The sequence below is a fragment of the Microcebus murinus genome, chromosome 14 (assembly GCF_040939455.1).
Source record: "Microcebus murinus isolate Inina chromosome 14, M.murinus_Inina_mat1.0, whole genome shotgun sequence".
NCBI lineage: Eukaryota > Metazoa > Chordata > Mammalia > Primates > Cheirogaleidae > Microcebus > Microcebus murinus.
Genome location: NC_134117.1, coordinates 897,153 through 912,353, shown reverse-complemented (window position 1 = coordinate 912,353; position 15,201 = coordinate 897,153). Strand labels below are relative to the sequence as shown.

Sequence of the window (15,201 nt, the reverse complement as noted above, 5' to 3'; positions counted from 1 at the left end):
TAAGGATTTATTCAAGCAAATCGTTGTAAGCCTATTAGTAGAGTTTATAATCTTGCCAATATATCAGGTTTAGATACTGGATCCTGGCCTTGGAAGATTCATCCATGGGGCTTAGGGCGTTGTCGGGGAGCGCGGGACCCCCAGGCCCCACACGGGAAGCTCAGGCAGTCCCCGCCCGATAGCTGGTGGGTCTGGAAGTCAGCTTCTCCCCTTGCTGCCCCAGGGCGAGCTCTGTGAAGCCATTCGGTGCCTTGGTTTCCCCATCTGGTTGTTGTGGGATCACAGGTGTTATCTGTGCCTCAGTTTCCTCACTTGGTTGGCTGTAGTGGGGTCATATGTATTATCCATGCCTCAGTTTTCCCACTGGGTAGGGTTGTTGTGGGGTCACATGTATTATCTGTGCCTCAGTTTCCCCCTTGGTTAGGTTATTGTCGGGTCCCAGGTATCAGGAGAAGCTCTGAGGTTGTGGCCCTGGTCTGCGCTCAGCGTGACAGCCCCTCCTGGTGGTCTGTGACTGGGGGGTGGCCTTGCTGGCTGGCCTGGCTGCGGGACATGGGCGTGCTGGGAGCAGCAGGTCTGAGCCCACATCCGTGTCCGTGGGTGGGACTCTGACCCCTCCGGTGTTGCTTGGGCTCAGTGAGGCCACAGGTGATCTCTGGAGGGAGGCAGTGGTCCTGCCTGACCTGGGCCCGCAGGATGCCTGGGGGGCGATGGGCGAGGGGGGGCTGAGGCGGGGGCTGGCTCTGCCAAGACCAAGCGGCTCAGGTTGAGCTTGGGGAGGAGGGCCGTCATCCCCAGTTCCTCCCCCAGCCAGGTTGGCGTGTAGGTGCAGAGACCGCAGAAACGTGTCCTCAGGAAGCACAGTAGTCACACGGTGTCAGGAGACTTTCCTTGAAGGCACATTCCAAGGAATTAGGAGCTAAATCGTGGCATGGTGTCGGGCAGCGTGGGGATGTGCCCAGCGTGAGAGTGCTTACGTTGAAATACTTGCAGGAAGAGCAGCATGGTATAAAAATCACGGCCGTTCACAATAATGGTCTGGGCCATAATCCCAGGTTATGTTGGGGCAGGAATAAAGCATCTGAACTCAGCCAGCAGGGAGCTGCCCTGGCTGACGCTGACGTCCGGCCAGGCTTCCGCTGACCGTCCCCTCCGCCCTCCTCGGGACCCGGCCCAGAGTAAACTGCTATCCAGGCAGGATCCGAAGCTGCTGCTCTCCCAAACGCAGTGCGTTAAAGCTAACCGCCGACACTGGCCCCAGGTGACCCGGCCCAGGGTACAGGCTGCACCTGCCCCCACGCTCAGCCGGGCGTGGGAGACGAGTGGGCCGGCTGCTCACAGGACTCACCCACCTGGGTGTGAGCACTTGCACATGGCCTCCTAGACTCGCTGCTGGCGGGAGGCTGTGAGCCAGGGCGGGCGGCAGGATGGGCTCGGCCTCTCTGCCCTGGCAGGGGCAGGGCTTTTCCTTGTGTTTCTTAAGCCGGGTGGGAAGGCCGGTGTTCTGGAATGTCCCTAGCTCTCAGCCCTCGGCTCAGAGCCGCCGTCTCTGCTTGACGTCTTAGCAGACAGGTGTTTTGTTCAGAGGAAACACCAGAGCATGCCTGTGCTTTCTGTTTGCATGGGTAAGGAGAGGGTGTCCCCATGTCACTGGCTGTCCCCCTCTGCTGTCCTGCTGGCTTCCCCGAAGGGGACATAGCAGCTGTCCCCACCTGAACGTGCTTACAGAAGCCAGACACATCTCAGCGGCCCTTTCTGTGCCTGCCTTCCGACCCCTCCATGCCCTGGAGGTGAGAATTCTGACCCAGCGTCCCTGAGCTCCAGCTGTGGCTCGGCCCGGGTCTCCCCTCTCTGCCCAGGCCAGACGAGGGACTGCGTCAGACCAGCCGCCCAGGCTGCACGGCCCTCAGGTCCATTGGCTGGTGCTGGCCGTGGGAAGAGTCTGGTTCTGACTGCAGCTGGTCCGCAAGCTCAGCTTCTGCATCTTAGGCGTGTGTTTGGTGACACTGCTTCTGATACAGATCAGAGTCACCTCACGGGGTTTGGTTCAGCGTTCAGCTAAAACCACGGTGTAATTCTAGAAGGAAGCTGCCCTCGTTCGGGAGTGTCTTGCCTGATCTGCCGTCATCGTACCAGACAGCGATGCGCGCAAAAACCCTGGAGGAGAGTCGCGCAGCGGCCCTCAGGGAGCTCCGGGAGAAGCAGGCTCTGATGGAGCAGCGGAGGAGGTGAGTGCGCGGGCCGGGTGGGGCGGGGCCCCTGCGCTTTGTCACCAGGCCTCCCTCTGACGGTCCCGGCATGGGGTCGGTGCCACCCGGGTCTGGTCTGTGGCGCTCGGTGAGGGGCTGTCTTGTTCTTATGTGCAGCCACCGAGGCCACCTCGTGGGTGGGCGTCATGGGTGGGCCACAGCTCCTTCCTGCCAGCCCTGCCCTGGCCCTTCACGACGCCTGTCTTCTTGAGCTTTCTCTGGTTTCTCGTTCTTCCTCAATGCTTCCCTCATTGCCTTCTCTCCCTTGGCCTGCGGGTCTTCCCTAAGGACAGCTATTTGGAAATAATATGGTCATCAGCGTCCTGCCGCTAGCATCCCCACCTCTTGGGGGTGTGCTGGTTGGCTCGCTGGCCGGACGGTCTCTGGGCCCGTCCTCAGGGTCTTCTCTGTCCTGTAGCTACACTGACCACCCGGCTCTGCTCGGCTCTGGGCCCCAGAAGGCTGGCCAGCACAGACCCCATCCACAGCGCCCCCGCACCCCTCACCTCGCGGTTGGGTTTGGTCAGTGGGGGCCCCCAGTGGCAGGCCCAGGAGCACGAGAGCAGAGTCTGTATTCCCCCAGCCTCTGCATGAGCTGCCTGGAGCTGGCCGCGTCCAGCCTCTCTCTCCTTCTGGGCTCTGGCGATCTCCCCTTCCAGGGGCTGTCCCAGGGTCCCGGGCCTGGCTGCAACCCGGCTGTGACCAGCCCGGAGCTCGAGCATTGTCCCTGTGCTCCCCCTCCCCCCTCCCCGTGTGAATAAACCTCCTGCAGCCACCCGTTGTGAGCATGCCGTCTGTCTTCTCTCGGGACACTGGGGGACTAGACTGTGTTCCCCAGGCGGATCCCGTGTCGCGCCCTGGCTGTCACCCATGTCCCCTCTGGCCTAGTGTAGCTGGCTGTCTTTCCTTCAGGAAAGGGGTGGCAACGTCAGACCCTCAGTGCTGGTCCTGTGCTCCCGGGCTGTCATCCTGATGGGTGGGGTGGGGCCCCCTGGCCGCATGCACTCTGCACCCAGAGGGCAGCCCTCAGCACGGTCTCACCAGTCACTGGCCACAGTCGCCAGGCCCAGGCAGCCTCTGCACGGCTCTCCTTGCTGCCCACAGTCTGCCAGAGGCGTCCCTCAGGGTGACCCGCCACTCGCTGCGCTGCCCCAGCCGGCGCCGCCCCCTCCGGCAGGTGGGTCCCCCGGCCTGGGCTCCGCAGACCTCGAGGTGCTGTTTTCCGAAACCGCCGACCAGGCTCCTGCCCTCTGCACTCTAGCTGAGCACTCTGCCTCCGTGCCCCGCCCCGCCCTCGTCTCCGTGTGTGAGTCCCGTTCCCGTCCCAGCGAGGCTCTCTGCGGGCACCACCCGTGGTGCTCCAGGCACACGGGCCCCTCTCACCTGAGCCGTCAGACTCATCTTTGCAGGAAAGCCTTGAACACAAAGAGCGAGTAGAATCTCTTTTCTTTATTTTCCTACCAAGTCTTGAGATGTCCGGAGGCCTCATCCATCAGCTTGGGCCTGTTGAGGTCTAGCCCGCCCCCAGGTAGCAGTGTCACCCCTGTGCTTCCGGAACTGTGCCCAGGAGGGGCAGACTCTAAGGGGAGCCCCGCATCCAAGAGCGTGGGAGGCCCGACACACAGCCAGCGCCACGCGGGGAACACGGGGTGCCGGCTCAGCTGGGGCCGGCGTCCAAGACCCATCCAGGTGGATGACAGGGTACGGCCTCCGGAAGGAGGCTGCCGAGACCATCTGTGCCTCCAGGATGGCACCAAGGGAGGACATAGGCAGGTTCTGACGGCAGCCGATCCGCGCTGCGCCGACTGGGGTGGAAGCCCTCAGCCCGAAGTGTCCGTCCGCAGGCAGGAGCAGCAGGGCACAGTGGGGGAGGGCTGAACCGCTGTGAGGAGAAGAGCAGAGCTGGGTGGGGGCAGGGTGGGGGTGTCTGGGGGTGCCAGGGGTCTGGGGTGCTGGTGGAGCCGTCTGCTAGGAAGAAGGGACAAGAAGTTGGGGGCAGGCAAGGGGGTCACACCGCAGGCGTGTGGGGAAGATTGAGGAGGGGGTTGGATTGGAGGGCGGAGGCCCCCTGCGGCTAGGCTGGGGAGGAAGGGGTGGGGTCCTCCTCGGGTCCCCACCACAACCCAGCCCCCGGTGCTGCTGCAGGGCTCTCACGGCCTGCGGGGAGGGTGCGCCACTCTGCCCAGGGACTGGGGATGGGGGGGGACCCAGGGTGCTTTCAAAGTGAAACCCAAGCGTCTGTAGAGAGGCCACCGTGGCTCGGTCGGGGACAGTCTTTCTGACCCTTCCCCGGACGCCGGCACTGGCGGCAGCAGCCCCAGCCGACACCTTCCCTGGGAGGGTCCCGAGTCCGGGCACCGTGGCGGGCAGCACCTGCACGGAGAGGCTCCGTGATTCTTGCGCTCCTGGCTCTGCCCAGAATACGTGGGGAGGGAAGACGCTGCGTCTCAGACCCCACTGGAGGCTGCGCCCTGCCCGCGTTTCCCCTGGGAGACCACGGGCCGCTCGGAGGCCGTGTGCAGGCAGCTTCGGCCGTGTGCGTGGAAACGCTCGTCCACCTCCTTGGGCCGCGTGAGCTGCTGACGCTGCCGCCCTGACTTGTTCCCCAGGGACGCCAGAGTGCTGCGGGAGTGGCGCCAGCAGGCCCAGGTGATGAGGAAGCAGGCGGAGGAGCTCAGCAAACGCCTGTCTCGGAGAAGGAGTCTGGTAGGGCGCTGGGCGGGGCCGGGCTGTGGGTGGGGACGTGCGGGGCTGTACCTGCCATGGCGTCTGCTCCATCCTGTGGGACGGTGGGCGCTGCACGGCCCTGTCCGCACGGGGGACAGCCAGGCCGGCCGGGGAGGGGCTCACCTGCTCGAGGGCCGTGGCTCGTGGGGGTGGCGCCTTGGTCTGGCATTTGAGTGCTCGCCTCTGGGCTCCCTGACCGTGGCCACTGTCTGAGGAATTAGGTTCTCAAAGGGGGAGGAGGCGGGGTGGAGGGGAAACGATTGAAAAATGAGGACGGAAGCAGCAGAGGTTGGGATGAGAGGTCAGCCCTAGGGGGCTAAGAAGGGTGGCCTCGGTGGCTTTGTCCCTGACCCCAGGCTTCGGCTCTCAAGCTGGCACAGAGTACCCAGAGGGCATCACCCTCTTCCCATCCCCCCAAACCATCTGGGGGTCTTAGTCCCTCTAGGCACAGGGTGGGGGACGCGGGGTGGCCGGCAGGCGCCTTGGCGCTGGCTGCTCCTCCCCCCAGAGTGCAACTGGCCGGCCTCTCTGCACCACGGACGCTGCGGTGGCTCTGCCGCCCCCGGCCCGGCCCGCACCTGCTCTCTGGGGCTGTGGCTCAAGGGTGGCCCGAGTGCCTCCCTCTCTAGTAGGGCCTGTTCACCCTCGTCAGACGCACGTCTGACTGAAGGAACCTTTCTCGGGAAACAGAACAGTTTGTTCCCGTAAAGGCCTTCTAGACCCTGGAACACGGTGTCCCCTCTGTGAGCTTTTATTGTGCCTGTGGCATTAAGATGATGTCAAACCACAGCAGCTTTCAGGAAAAATGTGCTTGAGATCTGCCCTGTCCACTGTGTGCGTCGTGCGGGCTGCCGTCTGATCGTTGCCAGCGTGCGTGTGCGTGGTGTGGGCCGTGGGTCACTTCATGTCATAGAGTTTATTTTCTTTATTCACTTAATATTGCACGTCGTACCCTGCTAAGCCTTTGTTTTTGCTGTCATCTTTTTTTCTAATTTTCTATTGCCTTACACACAGAAAAATTAAAAATATATATTTTACCACTTCCAAGAATAAAAATACTTGCACAATTAGACAATATTAAGAATGCTTTTCAGGCCAGGCGCGGTGGCTCACGCTTGTAATCCTAGCACTCTGGGAGGCCGAGATGGGAGGATCACTTAGGGTCAGGAGTTTGAAACCAGCCTGAGCAAGAGCAAGACCCCGTCTCTACTAAAAAAAAAAAAAGAAAAAAAAGAAAAAAAGAAAGAAATTTAATTGGCCAACTAAAAATATGTAGAAAAAATTAGCCGGGCATGGTGGCGCGTGCCTGTAGTCCCAGCTACTCGGGAGGCTGAGGCAGGAGGATCGCTTGAGCCCAGAAGTTTGAGGTTGCTGTGAGCTAAGCTGATGCCACGGCACTCTAGCCAGGCAACACAGTGAAACTCTGTCTGAAAAAAAAAAAAAAAAGAATGCTTTTCAAAGAATCCAGTAGAAAAAAATGAGCGAAAGGTGTGGCAGGCAGTTCATGGAAGAGAAGATTCCAGTGGCGGTAAGCACGCGGAAGGATGCTCTGCCTGCCCGGCGGGCGCAGGGTGGGTGTCAGGCACCGGCGCAGGGGCTGTGCCGGCTGTGCCTGGCTGCTGCCGTGGCTGCTGGGAGGGTCTTTCCGTGCTGAGCACGTGCACTTCTGTGAACAACAAGGGGTCCGTCTTCCATGAAAGCGACCCGCTCGTGGCGTTTGTGTGCAAAGACCCGTGTGTTTCGGTGTTGGTGGTGTAGGTCAGCGTCGACACACGAACCTCGGAATTCGCACGTCCACGGAGGGGAAATGGGGAGGTTGTGTCTGGCTGTGGGCTGAGGGGCGGCAGCTGGGCAGGACACGAGAGGGCACCGTGGCCCCGCATGTGGCCCCGCGGCTGCTCAGGTGGAGCCCCGTGTGCAGCAGGTGCTGTGGGGCCTGGCGGGCGGCGAGTTCTGGGCTCTGCCACCTGGCCCCAGGTGCACCCGCCTGGCTGCCGTGCCTCACGCCTGTCATGTGCTGTTTTACATCCTTTGATTTCTGACAGACCCTGAAACACACAGACCTGTGCACTCATGCACATAGCCAAATGCCCCTGAGGTCAAGGAGGGGTCAGCGTGGCTCTCTGGCTGGTGTGTGCGTTGGTCTGTTCCCTTGGCTGACTAAGGCCACCGGCTGGTGACCACAGGTGCAGGGACTGTCCTCTGGATGGCGCTGATGGGTCAACATGGGCGAAGAGCGAGTCTGGTGCACCTGGCAGTTCAGCTTGGTGTTAAAAGCAGTATTTTCAGCTGGGCGCTGTGGCTCAGGCCTGTAATCCTAGCTCTCTGGGAGGCCAAGGCAGGTGGATTGTTTGAGTTCAGGAGTTCAAAACCAACCTGAGCAAGAGCGAGACCTCGTCTCTACTATAAAGAGAAAGGAATTAATTGGCCAACTAATACATATATACAAAAAATTAGCTGGGCATGGTGGTGCATGCCTGTAGTACCAGCTACTCAGGAGGCTGAGGCAGAAGGATTGCTTGAGCCCAGGAGTTTGAGGTTGCTGTGAGCTAGGCTGACGCCACGGCACTCACTCTAGCCTGGGCAACAAAGTGAGACTCTGTCTCCAAAGGAAAAAAAAACAAAACAAAACAGTATTTTCTGGGATTCCTGAAAATATCTTGCATTTTCCTAGGCGGCGTCACAGATTCCCTTCGCCACAGATCTGACAGATGACGGGAACATACCAGTGACTGCACTCGGGAAGATGAAACAGAGCAAAGAGAAAGTATCACAAGCAAGTAAAGAAATGAGGTTGGTAACTGACGGTGGCTCCATCCTTCCCGGGCGCCGTCCTCCCCCGCCCCCCCTGCGGCACGTGCTTGTCCCTGAAGCACTCCTGCGATGTCAGGTTGTGGGCTACAGGGACGGGGGGAGCCCGAAAGACGCGGCCCCTGCCCTCCGGGAGCTCCTCAGTCAGCCATCAGGTCCTGTAGGCCCCGGACACAGCACCAGGGCCCCTGCAGCGGACAACTGAGGCCCACCCCGCCCTGCCTCCCCAGGCCTTCTCCTGCCCTGAGTTCTAACCTCACTCCTTCCAGCCCCGGCTTTCTTAGAGCTGATCCTTGGGGCCACGTGCGGGCCCTCCCCAGCTGGGGTGCTGACAGGCGGAGGCCCAGCCAGAGGGGTGGCCGTGGGTGCGTGAGACAGGCAGCACTGGGGAGCTGCGTGGCGAGGAGCCTTGTGCTCTGAGTCTCTGGCCGGGTGGGGGCGGACGGCTGGCCGATGTGGGATCGTCTGGGCCGTGCTGGGGCCTGGAGAATGGGAGAGCGGGGAGGGGTGCTTGGGAGGCCTGGTGCCGGCCTGGGACTGCCAGGTGCAGGGAGGGCAGGACCCAGAGCCGCGCCCTCGGGACGGGAGTGGGGCAGGCAGTGCAAGCAGGCCGAGGGGACCAACAGGCACAAGTCTTCGGAGCAGGGCACGTTCCGTGGTGCCTGGCACAGAGAGCAGTGGTGGGGACACAAGGACGGAAGCCAGGTCCCTGGGGGGGCATCGAGAGGAGTGGGGTGTGGCTGTGAGGGGAGCAGCAGCTGCTCTGGGGTCCTGGACAGTTAACCCTTTTCTCCTCATCGGCAAGCATTTCTTTGGTTGCCTGTGTTTATAACTTTGGTAGCTGATTCAGTGCCTGCTCCCTGGGTGTGAGTGCCAAGCTCCTCTGGGGCTTCTGTACAGACTAGAAAGACCAGCCCCAGACTGGGCCTCGGCTGCGCATGCCTTCCTCCCCTGGGCACCTCCCACGCCCCTCCTGGGTGTGCTGGAAACCTGGGGGTGGCCCAGGGACATGCGGGGAGGCCCCAAGGCCCCAGTACCACCTGCCGGGCCCTTCCTGCTTTCCGAGCCGTGCCCCCGGCCTGCACCCAGGGCTGCTGTGCGCTGAGGCCACGCCGGCAGTGGAGCCCCCAGCCCCGTGTTCAGAAGGCAGCCCAGGCCCCGGGAGTTAGTGTCTGCGGAGGATGGGTGTCTCGGGGCCCCCAGGTAACCATGGCATAGCCACGTGGGAGCCTCAGGACCGAGACTGGGTCTGGGGCAAAAGGAGAATTCCTTCTCTTGGGTGAAAGTGGGAGCTCCCAGGACCAGACTCCCTGTCGAACCCGTCCCTCTGGCCCTTTTCTTTCTCAGTGCTCTCGGGGCGGGGGACTTGGAAGAGAAGATAAGACAGCACGTGCACCGGGTGCACGAGCAAAGGAAAAGGTGGCCGGGGGTGGACCCTCGGGAGGAAATGAGGAAGGCTGCCCAGGATTTGGAGATTGTAAGTATTTTTTTGCTCTGCTTAAAAATTTCTTTTATTAAAAATGGAAGTTGCCGTGCCTTTTGAGAGTGCGGGTTCTCTAAAGTCGTGGGCGTGTGTTTGGTGCGGGGGATGTCCCCAGAACTGCGGTTGGTCAGATGGCAGGAAGCCGTCTCAGCGGTGAGAGCGAGCCCGCAACGTGCCCCGCCCCTGCCGCACCCCGCCTTGCTGCCCGAGGCCTCTGCCAGCAGCAGCCTGGCCTGGAGCCCGCCCCCTCCGCGCGCCTTCGGTCCTTGCTTGAGACTTTGTGTCCAGTGGAGCCAGGCCGCCGGGACGCTCAGGGAGCGGGGCTTGCCTGCAGCCGCCTGGACCGCGGCTGACGCCCCCGGCATCTGCCCCAGGGAGGCTGGTGTGTGCAGGGCCCAGACGCCCCAGCCCAGGAGCCTCCCGAACAGGACTGCTCACAGGAATCTCTGCTAGATGTTATGAATTTTAACTGTCTTCTCACCCAGCTGCTCATGGCGTTCGTGCACTCAGCAGCTACTGACGAGCACTTGCTGTGTGCCCGGAATGTTCTGGCTTACGAGAGCAGCGCAGTGGCGAGGGAAGCCCCCTTCCTGCCCCGAGCCACGCGTGGCCTGCCGTCCAGCTGGTGTGAGGACGCAGTTGCCCTCCCTGTGGATGCCTGTGTCCCCTCCCTTCTCACAGCCGGGAGAGCGTGGCCTGTTCTCCGGGCCGCCCACGCCGCCGGCTCCGGGCGCTCCAGGTCAGCGTGCCCTGCCCTGACACAGCAGCCGTCCGCCCCTGCCCCTGGGTCGGGCTGGCGCTGGCTGTGTCCGGGCCGCCCCCAGAGCAAGCAGCACCGTCACCGGGGAGGAGGCAGTGCCCGCTTTCCCGTCCCCACCGCCCGTCCGCAGGCCCCCTCTCTGCCATCTGCCTCCCCCAGAGCCCAGGCAGAGATGGGGGGACGCCACCCCCACCCAGTCTGGATCTGACCCCTCTTCTCAGACTCTTTCTCCCTGGCCAAGAGAATTTTTATCTGCCTCTGAGTAAGCTTTTTATTCTTTATAAATCTGGTGTTTATGAGTATGGACTTATCCTGGGACACCCAAAACCCTGCCTTTGGGGGCTTCAAGACATCTGTGTCTCAGCCTGTTGTTTCAGATTATGGTTGCAAAAGTCTGTTTGGTGTTAAGCTCAACTCTGGGCCCACAGATTGGATGACGTTGATGAAGTAGACAAATTCCTTGAGAGACACCATCTGCTAAAACTTAGAGAAGAAATAGACACTCTAAATGTGCCTATATGTGTTCAGTTGAATCAGTAATCAATAGCCTTCCCAGACAGAAAGCACCAGGCCCAGGCGGGTTAGCTGGTGAATTCCAGCAAACGTTTGAGGAGGAAAGTGTGCGGTTATCTGCAGTCTCTTCCAGAAGACAGAAGCAGAGGGGATGCTTCCTAACACCCGTGAGGCCAGCACTGCTCTAAGTTGTGACAAAAAGTGAACACTCGGGCAGCGAGAGCTCTTGGATGCATGTTAGAAATATGGCAGAAATGTATTAAAATTTAAAAATCAATAGATGAATAAATCCCCCAGGAAGTAAAACGAAAAGAAAAGCAGGGACAGGAAAAGAGAGGAGACGAGATACAAGGATGAGCTAGAGGACGGATCCGGGGGTTTGACATCTAACAGGGCATCCGGGCCGAGGACTAGCGGCCCCCACGGGCTGGGAGCCGGCAAGGGCCTGGGGGGTCGTGGTGGCCGCAACGCCTCCTGCAGCGTGCCGGGCTTCTGCGCCCAGATCACAAGGACGGGGCCCGTAAAGCCGCCTCAGACTGGAAAGGACTCAGAACTGCGACTTCCCCGGTGGCTTTCTCTGGAAGCTACTGCAGGATTCTTCCCACCTGGGCGGGGGGCCGACCTGAAGGCGAGTGCCCCAGATGGAGCCCTGGGCTGTCTGCTTGGGACAGGCCCCCAGGGTCTCCCGGGAGGCGGGACCAGGAGGGGAGGAAGTCAGCGAGTGTCACCTGCCTGAGAGGACTTGGTGACAGGCACGCAGAAAACAAAGCAGAATTGTAAAAGGAGGCAGTCACTAATCCCACAGAGAACACGGATTTCCACAGGAAGCAAAATGCAACAACCAGTGCACACGGGATCAGCAGAGCTGGTGTTTCCCTCATGGTGACGGAGCCCTGAGTGGCACCTTGACCCACCTTGACCCTCGCCTGCAGCAGCGCACCTGGGCGGGGAGGGGGGGAGCGGCTGGACCGGGGCCCCTCCCTGGGGCGGGAGGTCGGGGCACAGGCAGGTGCCCACTGGGGCGGGGGCAGTGGGTCTCTCTGCCGGCGTCCTGGCCCTGAGTGCTGGTGCCTCCCCTTGGCTCCTCCGCCTTCCCCAGACGGGCTGGGGACCCGGGATGGGACTGAGTGTGCGCGGGCTCCAGGCTGGGCTCCTCCGCCTTCCCCAGACGGGCTGGGGACCCGGGATGGGACAGAGTGTGCGCGGGCTCCAGGCTGGGCTCCTCTGCCTTCCCCAAAGGGGCTGGGGACCCGGGATGGGACAGAGTGTGCGCGGGCTCCAGGCTGGGCTCCTCCGCCTTCCCCAAAGGGGCTGGGGACCCGGGATGGGACTGAGTGTGCTCGGGCTCCAGGCTCGGCTCCTCCGCCTTCCCCAAAGGGGCTGGGGACCCGGGATGGGACAGAGTGTGCGCGGGCTCCAGGCTCAGCTCCTCCGCCTTCCCCAAAGGGGCTGGGGACCCGGGATGGGACTGAGTGTGCGCGGGCTCCAGGCTGGGCTCCTCCGCCTTCCCCAGACGGGCTGGGGACCCGGGATGGGACTGAGTGTGCTCGGGCTCCAGGCTCGGCTCCTCTGCCTTCCCCAGACTGGCTGGGGACCCGGGATGGGACAGAGTGTGCTCGGGCTCCAGGCTCGGCTCCTCTGCCTTCCCCAAAGGGGCTGGGGACCCGGGATGGGACAGAGTGTGCTCGGGCTCCAGGCTCGGCTCCTCTGCCTTCCCCAAAGGGGCTGGGGACCCGGGATGGGACTGAGTGTGCTCGGGCTCCAGGCTGGGCTCCTCCGCCTTCCCCAGACGGGCTGGGGACCGGGGATGGGACTGAGTGTGCTCGGGCTCCAGGCTGGGCTCCTCTGCCTTCCCCAGACGGGCTGGGGACCCGGGATGGGACTGAGTGTGCTCGGGCTCCAGGCTCGGCTCCTCCGCCTTCCCCAAAGGGGCTGGGGACCCGGGATGGGACTGAGTGTGCTCGGGCTCCAGGCTCGGCTCCTCCGCCTTCCCCAAAGGGGCTGGGGACCCGGGATGGGACAGAGTGTGCGCGGGCTCCAGGCTCAGCTCCTCCGCCTTCCCCAAAGGGGCTGGGGACCCGGGATGGGACTGAGTGTGCGCGGGCTCCAGGCTGGGCTCCTCCGCCTTCCCCAGACGGGCTGGGGACCCGGGATGGGACTGAGTGTGCTCGGGCTCCAGGCTGGGCTCCTCTGCCTTCCCCAGACTGGCTGGGGACCCGGGATGGGACAGAGTGTGCTCGGGCTCCAGGCTCGGCTCCTCTGCCTTCCCCAAAGGGGCTGGGGACCCGGGATGGGACTGAGTGTGCTCGGGCTCCAGGCTGGGCTCCTCCGCCTTCCCCAGACGGGCTGGGGACCCGGGATGGGACTGAGTGTGCTCGGGCTCCAGGCTGGGCTCCTCCGCCTTCCCCAGACGGGCTGGGGACCTGGGATGGGATAGAGTGTGCGAGGGCTCCAGGCTGGGCTCCTCTGCCTTCCCCAGACGGGCTGGGGACCCGGGATGGGACAGAGTGTGCGGGGGCTCCAGGCTCGGCTCCTCCGCCTTCCCCAGACGGGCTGGGGACCCGGGATGGGACTGAGTGTGCGCGGGCTCCAGGCTCGGCTCCTCTGCCTTCCCCGGATGGGCTGGGGACCTGGGATGGGAGCGATTGTGCGGGGGCTCCAGGCTCAGCTCCTCCGTTTCCCAGGCCAGGGCGGTGGCGGTGGCTCTGTGCGTCTCGGGTGACCTTTGCCAACAGGCACTTTGTCGGCAGGACGATCCCGAGCTGTGTGCTCGGGACGAGTGGTGGGGCCTATTGGGGACGCCAGGGCGGGGCTGGTGTCCTCTCGACTGGGGGGCTGGTGTCCCCATGCAGAGGGGCCTCAGGGACAGGCAGCCGGCTCTGCCATCTGTCTGGACCAGAAGGACGGTGACATCTGAAGTCCCGCCAGCCTTTCTAACCTTTAACCCTCTTCTGTTCCCAAAAGGCCAAGAAGCTGCAGGACGAGGTCGCGAACCTGAAACTGAGCTGGAGCTTGCGCAGGGAGCCCCGGCTGGCAGCTCTCTCCGGAGACCTGTCCTCGCACCCGCGAGCGTCTCAGCCTCAGAACATGTTTTCTAACATGAAATACTAAGAGTCGGAAGATGTGTGTCAATGCCAGTGACAGACAGTGACCGCACGGATGGCGTCGTCTTCAGACAGGACACACCGCCCGCCGTGGCATCATCTCCGGGCGGCGGGCGTGTTAGAGTTCAGTGTGGTCCTTACAGTTTATTTCACAGCCTGTTTGGTTTTTGTTTTTTAACAAATCTGTGTTCTTTTTCTGAGGCTGTAGACGGTTTTAAGCCACATTAAAAGAGGATACTGTAAACAAGCCACCTCGTTTTGGTGCCTGGCAGCTCACAGATCTGTCCACCAGTGTCTAGACGCCAGCGTCTGCCCCCTTCTCCCCGCCCCGGCGTGCGGCTGCACGTGCAGTGGCAGCTTTGCTCACGTGTGTCAGCGCAGCTCGCTGCTGCCCGCCAGCCGCAAGGCCGCCTTGGGCCGGGCAGAGCCGTGTGGGCAGAGCTGTGTGGGCCGGGTGTGTGGCCAGCCTGTTCCCGCCCGGCACCATGCTGTCCCACAGCCTCCACCCCGCCTGGCTGCCGACCATGCAGCCTGCACGCAGGACCACGGGATCCAGCCCTGCGTGGAAACTGCGGCCGGCCTTCTCGCTGTAGGAAAGGCCGTCTCGGACGCTACCTCTGGCTGGGCTGTTCAGGGTTTCCTGCGCTCAGCAGTCTTGCAGACATGTTTGATTTTGTTTGTTTAACAGATGTGAGACCGTTCAGACTTTCTTTTTATGTCAATTTGGTAAATATGTTTTTCAGTGAATGAATTTTTCCATCTCATGCAAGTTGTCAAATGTATTAGCTTTGAGTTATTCATAATGTTCTCTTATTTTTTCGTTGTCTCTAATATTATAATAATATCTCCTTTTTTATTCTAGATATATGTGCTTTGTGTCCTTTTTTTTTTTTAAGACAGAGTCTCACTCTGTTTCCTGGGCTACAGTGCCGTGGTGTCAGCCCAGCTCACAGCAACCTCAGACTCTTGGGCTCAAGTGATCCTCCTGCCTCAGCCTCCCGAGTAGCTGGGACTACAGGCATGTGCCACCATACTCGGCTAATTTTTTCTATATATTTTTAGTTGGCCAATTAATTTCTTTCTGTTTTTAGTAGAGACGGGGTCTCAAACTCCTGACCTTGAGCGATCCTCCACCTTGGCCTCCCAGGGCACTAGGATTACAGGCACGAGCTGCAGCGCCCGGCCTGCTTTGGGTTCTTTATCAGTCTTGCTAGGGATTCATCAGTTTTATTCATCTTTCCAAAAAAACCAGTTTTGGCTTTTGTGGCATCTCGTGAGGCAGGAGTCAGCTGTTGGCCGGAGCTGCACCCACGGGAGGCCCGGCTGGGGCTGGCACCTGATTCCACATTGCCGTCCGCTTGTAGATCAGGGAACGTCTCCGATTCCAGCACTTGGAAGTTTGTGAAGTTCCGCTCTATGGCTACGTCACGCAACGTATTTTGGTAAAAATGCGATGTGCACTTAGGAAGAGCGTATTTTGTAGTTGTTGGATATAGCATTTTATGTATGGAGGTCATGCTGATTGATCACATTGCTCAGGTCTCTTGCATCCTT

At 61.4% G+C, this 15,201-nt stretch overlaps 1 protein-coding gene across 3 annotated transcripts in view; it reads left to right on the top strand.

Moving 5' to 3' along the window:
- The window catches only part of LRRC27 (leucine rich repeat containing 27), a 28,138-nt gene extending 13,727 nt beyond the window's left edge, over window positions 1–14,411 (top strand). Inside the window, exons 7-11 of one of the 3 annotated variants that reach the window (XM_076009687.1) lie at window positions 2,085–2,228; window positions 4,859–4,955; window positions 7,651–7,769; window positions 9,135–9,264; window positions 13,508–14,411. In XM_076009687.1, coding sequence (XP_075865802.1) covers window positions 2,085–2,228; window positions 4,859–4,955; window positions 7,651–7,769; window positions 9,135–9,264; window positions 13,508–13,654 — 637 coding nt within the window. In that variant the 3' untranslated portion in view covers window positions 13,655–14,411. Of the gene's footprint in view, window positions 1–2,081; window positions 2,229–2,667; window positions 3,027–4,858; window positions 4,956–7,650; window positions 7,770–9,134; window positions 9,265–13,507 lie in introns of those variants that run through there. The other 2 variants (XM_076009686.1, XM_076009688.1) reach the window with 2 other exon arrangements.
- The last annotated feature ends 790 nt before the right edge of the window (window positions 14,412–15,201 follow it).